Raw genomic sequence first — 12,088 nt, forward strand, 5'->3', positions numbered from 1 at the left:
ACACCTGAGCACAGATGTGCAGAGCATAAGTGTGTCCGCATAACACCTGAGCACAGATGTGCACAGCAGCTCTACTCATAAATGCCCAGACCTGGGGTCACAGAAGACGTTCTCCAGTAGGAGAGGGATAAATAAACTGACATAGAAAATATTATTTGGCACTAAAAAGAGGCGAGCAGTCAAGGAATGGACAGACATGGAGTTTGTTGAAATGCTGGTCCAAAATGACTAGAGACACTTACTTTTTTATTTTGATCGTAGGACATACTAGAAGGCAAAACTATGAAGACAGTAAAGATTAGGTCAGTGTTTGCCAGGGCTTGGTAAAGGAGGAGGGATGAAAAAAGTAGAGCATGGGATTTTTAGGGCAGTGAGACAATTCTGTGTGATGTAATATCAAGGACACATCATTAAACATTCCTCCAAACCCATACAGTGGCCATACAAGGAATCCCCTGGGTGATAATGCTAATATATCACACAGTGTGTTTGTCAGAAGCTTAACTGATAATGCTGATGGAGTGAGGGGCTACTCAATACAAGGGCGGGAGGGTCAGGGAAAACTGCTGTGCGTTCGATTTAATTTGTTTTTCTTGTTGAGACAGGATCTTGCTATGTAGCTATGGTTAGCCTGCTATGTGGTCCAGGATAGCCTTGAGTACCTAGATACCTGCTTCCCAAGTGCTAGGATTAAAGGTGTGCACCACCACATCCAGTTGTTTAATTTTGATATAATTCCTCTAAAATCTTATAAACATTTTAAAAGACGTAAGAACTAGAACAGAATAAGGCAGTCAGCCAGGCTTGCCCCAGCACAGAGCCCTCCTGGTGCTCTCCGAGCTGACTCCAAGGCTCTCAGCCTGGCTCCTAAGCACACAGCACCTAAGCCATTCTCACGTTTTCCAGGTCCACCCTTCCACACTTGGCCCCACTTACTTTCCCAGTAAAACACAATGGCTTAGAAAACACCTAGGCCCTCTAATTTCCCTCTTGTGAGAAGGCCCTGCTACCTCATGTCCTTTACTTGGCTAACTTCTATATATATTTCCTTCCCTAATTCCTCACTTACCCAAGTCGCAGATAATGCTATATATTTGGGGGGGGGTTGTTTTTGTTTTTAACCTAATTTTGATCTATGATCCTGTCAGACACAGTTCTAGGTCCCAAGGAACTTATCAATGAACGAAACAGACAAAACTCCTGCCCTGGAGGAGTCCACGTTCTAGAGGTACTTTTCTTCTTGGCCTTTGGGTTTGAAGGAGGGCAGAAAGGGCATGCCCTGCCTATGGTTACTGTCCGTGGTGCCTAGCCTGTAGCAGATCCCAGCCCCTGCAGTGGATGGAGCTGATGGAGCTACCAGGCACCAAGGCCTTGGAGAATGTGCAGACTAATACAATCCACATGATAAACACCATAATGGCTCTAGCAAGGAGAAGGCTACCTGGGCAGGCAGAGAGGCCTGGGAGTACAGGAATCCACACAAGAGTGAACACAAAGGGACTGTCTTTGATAACTTCCTTCCTAATTACTCCTTGTTATCCTCCCTGAGGCAGATTAACATCCCCATACCTGTATATTATGGATACAGGACATTTAAGAAAGTGTAGTATGGAGTGGGTATCAGACTGGCCAGAGAGCAGGACAGTGCCTGAGAAGCTATTTCTTACACGCTCTTTGGATCATTCTGATATAGCCAACTACACACCAGTAGTCTGTTATCCTTCAGGGTGTGCAACAATCTGTCCTTAGACCACTGTAACTTCCTCTTCAATCTCATGTTCTGCTACCACAGCATCCATTTCCTTCGGGGCTATGCTCAAACCCCACCTTCTTGATAAATGTTTCCCAAACCATACTTCTGTCTTAAAGAAAAAGATTATGTGTATGTGCGTGTGAGTGCAGGTGCCTGTGGAAGCCAGAGGTGTTAGAACCCTGTGGGACTGAAACTACAGGCGGCTGTGAGCTGCCGGGAGATAGGTTTTGAGAATTGCCCAGGTCCTCTTTTAAGAGACGTGCTTTCAACCACTGAGGCATCTCTCCAGCCCTGTTTTGTCTTGTCTTGGAGATAGGTTTTCTCTGTGTAGCCAGGCTGGTCTTGAACTATCCTCCTGCCCCAGGCTCCAGCCTTGCATTATCGCACTTGTTAATACAGCATACCCCTTCCTTATCCTTCTTGTCCCCTTCCCCGTTTACTTCGGTCCAAGCGCTTAGCTCTATCTATTCTAAGTGACATCTTAAATCTGCCTCAGAGGCTCAGGAAGTCTACCCCTTCATGCCAAGAAGCTCTGCAAGCTGGTTCATAAGTGCAACCATCATCAAAAGTTAAATGACTAAACTTATAATTACATGAATGATACTGAACACACACGAAGGTAAAAATGCTCTCGCTTGTCACTTTCTAACCTTGAAAGCCATCATTTGTGTCTCCCTGAGCGCCTTTACCCTGCAGCCCTGCAGAGCGGTACACATGGTGTATAAAGACTACTCCTGGGTGTTTTGTTTTCTACTCTGAGTCCGGTGAGCTGAAATTAACTGCAGAAGGAGCACATCACAGGAGAGGGAAGCATGACAAACTGAGTTTAACTGTGTCATTTTATTGATTTGTCCCCAGTTGCCATGGGCCATATTCAGCTCATCGACTGTATTTGTGAACAGTCTTCTTCAGTAAGGCCATGGTTGCTCACTTACATACTATCGGTGGCTACAGAATTAAAGTAGGCAGTCACAACTATGGCTGAAAAGTCCCACAGTAGTGGCCCTTTACAGAAGAAAATGGCTGGCCTCTGGTCTGGCCTTAAGAAACTATCTAAAAGGCCAGGTGTGGTGGCACACACTTTTAATCCCAGCACACAAGAGGAAGAAGCAGGCAGATCTCTGTGTGTTCGAGGCCAGCCTGGTCTACAAAGCAAGTTCCAGAACAGCTAGAGCTGTTACCCAGAGAAATCCTATCTTGAAAAACCAAAAAATAAATAAAAGAAGAAGAAGAAAAGGAAGAGGAAGAAGAAGAAGAAGAAGAAGAAGAAGAAGAAGAAGAAGAAGAAGAAGAAGAAGAAGAAGAAGAAGAGAAAAAGAAAGGAAGGAAGGAAGAAGAAAGAAAGAAAGAAAGAAAGAAAGAAAGAAAGAAAGAAAGAAAGAAAAAAAAAGGAAGGGAGGAAGGAAGGAAAGCCCCGGAGCAAATATTAGTAATGCAGAGCCCATCATTAGAAGCTGAGAAAATTTCGGCACACTTTTCTTCACATTTTCATCTTCTTACCCTTCAGTTCCAGTGCAAACACCAACACAGATGTGGATACCACATCTGTTTAGACATAACCACATGCTAGCTATACATGGAAGACATAGGCAAGATTCAAAGAAAGTATAACACAAATGTCAGCTAAATTGTGACTGACATATGCTTGCAATTCCAAGTGAGAAAACCAAGGCCGGAAGACAAGTTTGAGGCTAGCCAGGACAACACAGCAATAGGGGACAGGGGCAATGGCTCAGTGGTTAAAAGCATGAACTGCTTTTACAAAGGATCCAAGTTTGGTTTCCAGCACTCAATCAGATCATAACTGCCTGTAACTCCAGCTCCAAGGGATCACACTGACTGGCACCTCCACCAACACACACACAAACACACAATGACTTTCAAACATGCAGCAGGTGCCCGGCAACACACCTGGCATGGCTGAGAGAGTTTTCACGGACTGGCTTGTCAGGCCTACATCACGGTCCCAGCTCTACCGCCAAGCAGCCGTGTGAACTGGGTAAATTATGTAACCTTTTAAAGTATTTTTCTAAACTTATTTTTATTTACATTAGTGTTTTGCCTGTATGTATGTCTGTGTAAGGGTGTCAGATCTTGGAATTACAGACAGTTGTGAGCTTCCATGTGGGTGCTGGGAATTGAACCCAAGTCCTCTGGAAGAGCAATCAGTGCTCTTAACCATTGAACCATCTGTCTAGCCCCACCTTTTAAAATCTTAGCTTCTTCTTCTAAAAGAAGGGGTCCACCATCTTACCTCACAGGGAGGTTGTGATCATGGACATGGGTGCCTGTCACCTACTGTGTTTCTCTAGATGGGAGTGGCCTTCTGACCCTCCAGAGACACAGCTTTGACGCTGTCACACATTTTAGTGATGTCACAGCTCACTGCCTGGCAGGTCTAGCGCCATCATATCTGGCTGAGGTGAGAGGGGCAGGGTGCAGGCAGTGTGGGGTCCAGTCTTGCTCCTACAGCCCCAGCATGAATCCATCTACAAACAAGAGGCCCAAGAATGGAGTGGTTTCCAAGGTAAGACTTTGTTTCGAAGCCCAGGCAAGTGAGGGATCTTATCAATGATCCAGCCTTTTAGAGGAGGGAAAGGGAAGGGTGAAAGGAGGCCGGCAGAGTTAAAATGGTCTCAGTTTTGTTCTAAAGCCAAACTGACAGGACTCCCAGTCTAGGGGTGGTCAAAGCATGCTCAGTCAAATGGAGAGACACAGTGCAGCATGCAAGGGGTTTCCTTCTATGCTAGCTCTCCCTCTCTTCCTTTCTCTCAGATGCAAGATGAGAAACTGCAGGACAAGATAAATCAGCCTGTCAGCAAACTAATTGAGCGGAACCGACTTAAAATGGTGAGATGTTCCATTTTAGCCTCTGCTTAGGGGAACCAAACCCCCACTGAAGTGCTACCCCAGGTGCCGGACCCAGTGACCCCGCAGACTTAGCCCTGAGCTGAGCCAAGCCATAGAAAGGGCATGGAAGGCGACCCTGGAGAGCGGCAGCCTCTAATTTTCTGGTTTATTGACCCTGGCAGGTATTAAAAAACTTGTCCCTCTTGAAGTTACTCAAGAGTTCAAATGACCGGATCCGAGAACTGCATAGCCTGGCCAGAAGGTGTTGGAATTTAATAATCAGAGTTCCAAAGATCCTCCAAATCTCCTCTGGGTGAGCTCCATCCACACCCCCTCCTTACACACACACAAAATACCCAGCAACTATCTTTCCTAGGAAGAGGCACTGTGGCGAGGGATTGGGGAGCAGTGGCCTGCTTTACACAAGGGCTCTGTGCAACAGAGATTTATGCAAGGTGTTTTACTGGCAGGGACTGAGACTCCAGCGATGAAGGGATTTATCTCAGCTAACTGAACTGACAATTGGCAGAGTACCTGTTTGAAGTCATTCCCACCTGAAATCAAAGCTGTGGCTCTAACAGTGATCACAGTCATCTAGTGAAGGGTCCACCTATAACTGTGGCACTGGGTGTGCATGTGGGGAGCTTTCTCTTCCTCCTGGGCCTGCAGCCCAACCCAGAGACAGTCTCACAGACTGCTCTCTGAATCTGAAGATACATTATCTTGCTCAGAATCTGATTATTCATGGGCCACTCTAGAATTTGGGGAGCATTTATATAAGTGCCAGCCACTCTGCTTACATGTTACACATGTGCCCCCCCCCCCACCCTTGGATGCTTCTTCCCAACAACCTAGGTATATGAGATTATCCATCTTATGATGGAGACCCTGGCTGGGCTCTGGGAGGTGAAATGTCTTATTCCATCCAGATGCTGTCTCCAAAGACTGCTCTCCAGACCAGCTGCTTCCTTGCCTCCTACCTGGCAGATCTTGACAATAGGCCCCTAGTGGCCATCACTGTCATCAGCCAGGGTGAGCAGGAACGGAGCTTTGCCTGGCTCAATCTGATACTCAGACTTCCGAAAACTATTAATTCCTTCCTCAGGCATCTCTCTCTGATGTGGCCCCTGAATGACCGGGAAGCCCAGAACTAAGCTCAGGGTCACAGACCACCATAGTTCTTGAAGCACAGAAATATCTCTTAAAAACATTTGTCCCTAAATCTCCATGTGAGAGGTACCTTGCCCTCATCCTGCCTTCTACCTAGCCCAGGCGAGGGTACGGAGAAGCTTCTTCAGAGACCCATGGTTTCTTAGAATATAATTGGAAAGGAACACTAGGCAGTCTTCCCTCTTGGCTGAGACAGAAGCCTAGTGTAGTGGCAGGTGCCAACAAAATATATACCCTTGGGCTCCTCAAATACTGGTCATGCCTTCTGCCTTGCCAATGTCTCACATCCTTTCTACTAAAACTAATAGTACCTCCAGGCACTAGAGACATTTCTTTCAGTCTAGCTCTAGCAGGCTCCCTGAAGCAGCACCATAGCAACTGCTCAGGACTGGGTTAGAAGGACCCTTGCTCCGCTGACCTTTCCTTTCCCTGTCAGGGATAACAACGTGAAAGTGAAACAAAAGAATGAAGAGCTGCAAGACGTTCTGGCCCTGGTGAAGAAACCGGAATCCAGGAAAGCAGAGTCCATAGAGAAACCTAATGAAAACACGTCAGAGGAGTGGAAGCCCACGGAAGGGTCAAAGGGGTCACCCGCAGCAGCGTCACGGAGAAAAAAGCAGGCAAAGCCTAAAGTCCCCAAGATAGCAAAGAATCATGGCTTGCTTACCAGAGCCCAGAAGAGGAAACCATATGTTAAGGAGCCCCGAATTGTCTTCCTGAAGATCTACAATCACAGAACTCCCAAGATGAACATGAAACCACTGGATGAAACTGACCAGTTGGTCTGGTTTGAGGGGCTTCCCACACGCATCCACCCCCCAGGGCGCCGGATCATGTGCAGATCATCTGCCTTACGCCACGTCAAGCGCCCCTGTACCCGGTTCTGCTCGGTGTCACTTTGAGCTGCCTGTGTAGCATCCATATGAGGTGGGTATGACGACACCACTGCCAGGCCAAGGCAAGATGCAGCCCCTCATGCAGGCCCACACCTGAGCCCTAGACTCAGGGGTTTGGGTCTTGCTGACTGTGGGTGGCTGGACTGGGAGGCCCCATACCCAGAGAGAGGAAGCCATTGACCAGACCACACAGCAGGGTAATAGCTGGGCTGAGGATGCAGCTCAGTTGACTGGGCTGTAGGGAAGGTGCAATGGAAATGTGGGACCCAGTATATCATCTAGTTGTCTGGAGACCCCAGGAGAGTGGGAACCACCGCTGTGGCCCTGAATCCCAAAGGATGTTTAAGCTAGGGAGGAGGGAAGTAGCCACACTAGGCTTTGCTGCATCTCCTCCCCTTAGGCTAAATCAACTCTATTTGATTTAGTCACGTTTTAAGTAAGACTTATGCTAAAAAGAAAAAGTTCTTAAACAAAGACAAGAAACTCTTCCCATCATGGCTTGGGGTGCTCATGAAGGTAAGAGGGCGACTGACTCCTGAGGTCCACCTTAAAGGGTTTCCTTTAAGTTGGAGATAGCCTCAACTTGCCACAAAAACCAAGGGTCCTAGGCCCTGTGCCCACTCACTGGGCAACAGCGCCCCCTGGGGGTGATTTCTATGACTAACATGGAGCTCTCTGCTGGCAGGTGGTGTAACCCTGGAAGGGAACTTGAAGTTTAAGAAGAGAAGTAGAGATCCTGCAATCAGCTAAAGGGAGGGAAGAGCGGGAATTTCCCGAGTTTACAATAATCGCTCATATGCCACTGAACAATATCACCACTGGCTCCGCCTGTCTAGTGCTGGCAATCACATACACATGGAGGGCAAGGATCCTGGGGGAGGTGCAGGGGGGAGGGGGGAAGGGAGTGTATGTCGTGGGTCCATCCCTAGGCTCCTAAAGTCATTTCCTAAAACCACAGCAGAAAATCTTCCAAGTTGTAATCCTTCAACATTCCCCACAGGCTGGCTCCTTTGGGCAGTGCACACTTCATCTATGAAGTCATTTGTCTCCTGGGTGCAGGTGCCTCACAATGGTCTTGTGATCCAAGGAGAGGCAGAAACTTGTACACTTATATAGCAAATGACTTACCCCAGCTTCCTCAGAGAGGAGGTGCTGGAGCAAAATCTAACACACACACACACACACACACACACACGGTCTCCTGGCTTCTCCATCCCACTTTCCCAAGAGGAAAAAGTCACATGCAGAGCCCGCCTTGGCCAATGGAGTCATCCCAGAATCCAGCTTCCCATGACTATCAGTGCATGTGGTGTCAATAACTGGGCCTCCTGGATCTCAGATCATAGGAAACACCAGGGTAGGTGGGGAGTTGGCACTGTGTCCTACAGTTCAGGTGTAATAAATAGCACAGTCACCCTGAAGCCCAATCCCTGGCTGACTTGATCGGTCAGGAGCACTATTTGTCAGTAGGAACTATAGGGCCTTGCACACATGGTTGAGGAGATGGGGCAGGGGAACCCAGGTTTTCTTTGGACAAAGGCTAGAATCCTTCTAATAGCCTCCTGAGGCTAGCAGCAATCAATGGGTGTGCCTGCAGGTGAGGTACCCGGCCTTTGAGCCACCGAAGGGCAGGGTCGCAGAGCCCTTCTGGAGAGGCAGGGCAGTGATGACAAGATCTCATTTGGGAGGGAGATTGATGGGAGGACCGGTGTCTTAACCTTCCTCTCACTGCCCCTGCCTACTATGCCTGGCACTGCCTTCTACATTGGAGGGGCAGCCTCACATGGGCCAGTCAGAGCCCGGGCGCTTTCATTCTCAGATTTTCATTCTGCCAGTTGAGACTCCCTACTCTACAAGGCAGAGAGCCAAGAGGCAAGAAAGGCTCCCTAGGGAGGAAGCAAAACTCATCTTTAGCTGTGAGACTCAGCTCTCTTGGGCAAGCTCCAGAAACCAAAGAAACACGGCCTGCTTCATTCAAGTGCATGCCGTGTACGTGCTCAGGGACCACACGTGCGGCATCGCAGAGGCAGATGCAGGCCGAGTGCAGGACACACTATTTTGCTCTTGTTTTGTGAGACAGGGATTCACTATAACATCTGTGTTGATCATGCAGACCAGGTTAGCTTCAAACTCATGATCCTCCTACCTCAGTCTCGAGTATTAGGGTAACCAAGTGCTACCATACGTATCCTGGCAGTTAGTACTTCATCTGATTGGAGAAATCACTCTGGGAGAGGAGGAAATACTAATTCTTAGGGCTCCTGTGCACAGCTGCTTTTTCTTGCCCTAAAAGTGACATCATAAAGTAAGTACAGGCAAAAGTGTGGAAAATACTGTATTTATGTACCTAGAAAGAACAGCTGCCAGCACCTCACAGAGGAAACGCTAGGAGCAAACTCTAGCCTTCACAGCAAATTCCTGTCTCCTCCAGTACCGTCAGTGGAGCCTGCCATGGGGAAGCTGGGCACCCATCATACCCTCCCCCACCACAGAGTTCAAACAAGAGAGGAAAAAGAAACTCTTGCCACAACTGAGGTCCAGTGGGAGCTGGGGCCTGGTCATTCCTAGAGAGCAGACCGTGGCTTTTATTATGAAGCTAAGGCTGCGGGAAAGGGGTGCTGGGATCTTCTCTGGGTCCTGCGGCCCACTGTGTTGCGAGCTGGCAGCAGGGTAGAGTCCATACAGAGGTTCTCGGACACACAAACACACTTCTGTATGTGTCTAACGGGGCACAGGCTGTGCATTGCTCTTGTGCTTGAGCCTCATCCTTCGTCCTCTGACAGTGGCCTAGTAGTACTTTGCACCTACACCTCTTTTGTGGCTACGAACCCAGAAGTCAAATATTCCTCCTCACAGAACCACTGTGATTTGGCAACGGGGCAAAGGTACCAGCTGTCCCAAAGGGCAAGACAGGCAACCAGAAGAGTATTTGCGCCAATCAGATATCCTTGATTTTTTTTTTTTTTTCCTTTTTAAAAATAACAGGCTGGTGACGGTATGATGGCTCAAGAGTTGACATGGTTCCAAATCTGTTACCACCCTCTATGAGGTCCCCGTCCTGGCTTCCAGATATCAAAGCTCCAGCAGGCAGAGGCCATTCTTGCAGCTGTGATCATGACTGCTACCTGCCTTTGTGACAGGACCTCACTATCTCTCCAACAGACTTCACATTTCCAGGGTTCCTCTCCGACTTGGGCTGGACCCCATCTGGAGGTCTGAGCAGCCCAAGGTGACAGGGGGCCCAGATGCCAGCAGAGTATCCGAAGGGCTCAACTCTAGACACTGGATTTAGGGGCTGAGCTGAGGGGGATCTCCTTGAGTTGCGTCCGCATGCACAGGTATTCCCCGATGACGGCCATGAGTGCAATGCACACAGCCTGGACCAGCCACCAGGTCAGCGCCGAGGGGAAGCGGGAGCTGTAGAGCCAACAGCCCAGGAGGTGAAAGAAATGGACAGTCACAGTGAAATCCAGACACTGCTTCCCTCGCCGGATGAAGTACAGCAAGCCCAGGGCACTGTGGGGAAAGGACATCAGCGCGTTGTCACTGGGTTGTCCTGGCCTTACATTAAGTCCTTGGGGACGTGGGGGACAATTAGGATGACAGCACAGTGGTCAGAAGCGAGCAAAGTGAGTGAGAAGCAAGGGTTGTTATCTGATGCTGAGAGACCTGCTGGGTGACATCAAGACTGGGTCTGACAGAACGGGGGAAGATGAGTTTGATGACAAACACCCACCAGGAATGGTACACACCAAGAACGGTGTGTACCAAAAAGTACACATGCTCTATGCAAAATGCAGACAGAAGCTACTTGCACCCAGGCAAATCTTGGCACTTGGAATCAATCCACTTTCCCACTATTCAAGAGAAGCCAGAAATCTAGACATCCCCCACCTTCAGCGTAAAGTCATAATATAATGTACACGAGATTGTTTAAAGTACTACCCATGAATAAACCGTACAACTAGGAGCTAAGTGATCAGATTAGTCCCACTTTACTGAAGAGGAAAAGTAATAAAGCTGTCCAAATTTGCTACACTAGTGGTAAGGTGGTGGATGACTGAAGGCCAGGTGAGTCTGCTTTAAATCTAAGACCTTGGTCCCTATGCTAGACTGATCCTCAAAAAAAGGGCAGTGGTCATGAGTGACCTTAAATGTTACCTAGTCCAACCCCTAGACTATATACAAGGAGCCCGGGTCCCAGAGAGGAGGAGAGTAACTGGGTCAATGGCACAGAGCAAGAATGGAAGCCAATTCTCCTGGTTCCTGGTCTAACTCTTCAGCTCACACCACATCTGGGTACACGATCAGGCAGCACACACACACAGTGACGGAAGAACTTTGAACTTAATTCAAAACAACAATGGAGACCCACGACAGGGCCAGTCCATAGAAATATGCTCTTCCACCCATCTTACCATTCCCAAGAAGTGCCAGCCTGCCTCTTGTTTACATTTAGGAAGTTAGTTCCAGTTAGACACAAAAGAAGTATAGTAGAGCTGGTGATACTCACCAGGTAAGGGCGTTGAGGACGAAGGACATCATTGAGAGCCGGCCTGGAGGGGTGGAAAAGCCCAGGATCTGAGGGGGAATCACAAAGGGAGATATGCTAGAGAAGCGACTTGGCGGAGCCCCAGATTCCTAGCAAACAGCCTATGGCATAAGCACTCGTCCCAGAGGACAGAAGACAACACCTTCATCCACACAGAAGCCTATTTCCCACATGGTTCTTTTGCACACACCCACTGTGCAATCTCATTTGAGCCTCATGGTATGAGGGAAGGGTACCATTTTCCTTTTACAAAAGAAGACACAGGGTTTAGAGACGTTGCCTGAGGTGATGCAGTGACTAAGAAGCAAGAGTCAAAAAGGATGTCCAGCAAACTAATGCTCCGCAGGCCAGGCTTTGTTTTTGCAAATAAAGATTTATTGAAACATAGTTCACAATTTTCTGGCTTACTTATGATTGCTTTTGTACTGTAAAGGTAGAGTTGAATGGCATTACCAAAAAACCTTTACTATCTCATCCTTCCAAAAACTGTTTGCTGAACCTTGAGTTGGAACCCAGGTTGTGTGCATCAGGCCCCTCTGCAACAAAACTGGATTCTCATATGCCCTTACAAGAAGGATGGCACCTCCCACAAAGTGTTCAGCACCTAGAATGTGTGCAGTGTTTATTACTGACAGAGTACTATTAAGTACTAAATATCTAAACATAATTCAGCTTGCAAAGGCCTTTGACATCCATGATCTCACAATGCTACTACTATCTCTTCTCAAATAATTGTTATCCAAAGGCAGAGGGTGAGTAACAAGCACGAGGACCCCATGCCAGGTCTCCTGAACCAAGAGCTCTGCTCATCACTATCACAGCCCCTTCTCCCAACAACCTCCTAGGCACTCACTATTCCTTACAAAG

General features: G+C 48.0%; 3 protein-coding genes across 5 annotated transcripts in view; 1 reads left to right on the forward strand and 2 right to left on the reverse strand.

Annotated features, from left to right (window-relative positions):
• The window catches only part of Dbndd2 (dysbindin domain containing 2), a 29,890-nt gene extending 18,640 nt beyond the window's left edge, over positions 1-11,250 (reverse strand). Inside the window, exon 1 of the mRNA XM_005362926.3 lies at positions 11,183-11,250. The gene's annotated coding sequence lies outside the window, so the exon portion shown is untranslated. The remainder of the gene's footprint in view (positions 1-11,182) is intronic.
• On the forward strand, positions 3,939-7,406 carry Tp53tg5 (TP53 target 5). Of its 3 annotated transcripts, none has more exons than XM_026787085.1 (4): positions 3,939-4,603; positions 4,786-4,916; positions 6,210-6,700; positions 7,355-7,406. In XM_026787085.1, the coding sequence occupies exons 1-3, from the start codon at positions 4,478-4,480 to the stop codon at positions 6,673-6,675; spliced, it is 723 nt and encodes a 240-aa protein (XP_026642886.1). In that variant the 5' UTR covers positions 3,939-4,477; the 3' UTR covers positions 6,676-6,700; positions 7,355-7,406. The 3 variants fall into 3 exon arrangements, with proteins under 3 accessions (XP_026642886.1, XP_026642887.1, XP_026642885.1); XM_026787086.1 differs by lacking the exon at positions 7,355-7,406 and having other exon boundaries at positions 3,939-4,280; positions 4,529-4,603; positions 6,210-7,077; XM_026787084.1 differs by lacking the exon at positions 7,355-7,406 and having other exon boundaries at positions 6,210-7,077.
• Positions 9,186-12,088, reverse strand: part of Sys1 (SYS1, golgi trafficking protein) — a 4,376-nt gene continuing 1,473 nt past the window's right edge. Inside the window, exons 3-4 of the mRNA XM_026787087.1 lie at positions 11,183-11,250; positions 9,186-10,185 (exon numbers count right to left, since the gene is read on the reverse strand). Coding sequence (XP_026642888.1) covers positions 9,945-10,185; positions 11,183-11,250 — 309 coding nt within the window. The 3' untranslated portion in view covers positions 9,186-9,944. The remainder of the gene's footprint in view (positions 10,186-11,182; positions 11,251-12,088) is intronic.

The sequence above is a fragment of the Microtus ochrogaster genome, linkage group LG8 (genome assembly GCF_000317375.1).
Source record: "Microtus ochrogaster isolate Prairie Vole_2 linkage group LG8, MicOch1.0, whole genome shotgun sequence".
Lineage (NCBI taxonomy): Eukaryota > Metazoa > Chordata > Mammalia > Rodentia > Cricetidae > Microtus > Microtus ochrogaster.

What these genes read in the sequence shown, in the direction of transcription:
- Tp53tg5 (XM_026787085.1), top strand. Translation starts at nt 4,478, where the DNA reads ATGCAAGGGGTTTCCTTCTATGCTAGCTCTCCCTCTCTTCCTTTCTCT. An exon ending in AGCGGAACCGACTTAAAATG is followed by an intron (nt 4,604 to 4,785) that starts GTGAGATGTTCC and finishes TGACCCTGGCAG; the next exon opens with GTATTAAAAAACTTGTCCCT. An exon ending in ATCCTCCAAATCTCCTCTGG is followed by an intron (nt 4,917 to 6,209) that starts GTGAGCTCCATC and finishes TTTCCCTGTCAG; the next exon opens with GGATAACAACGTGAAAGTGA.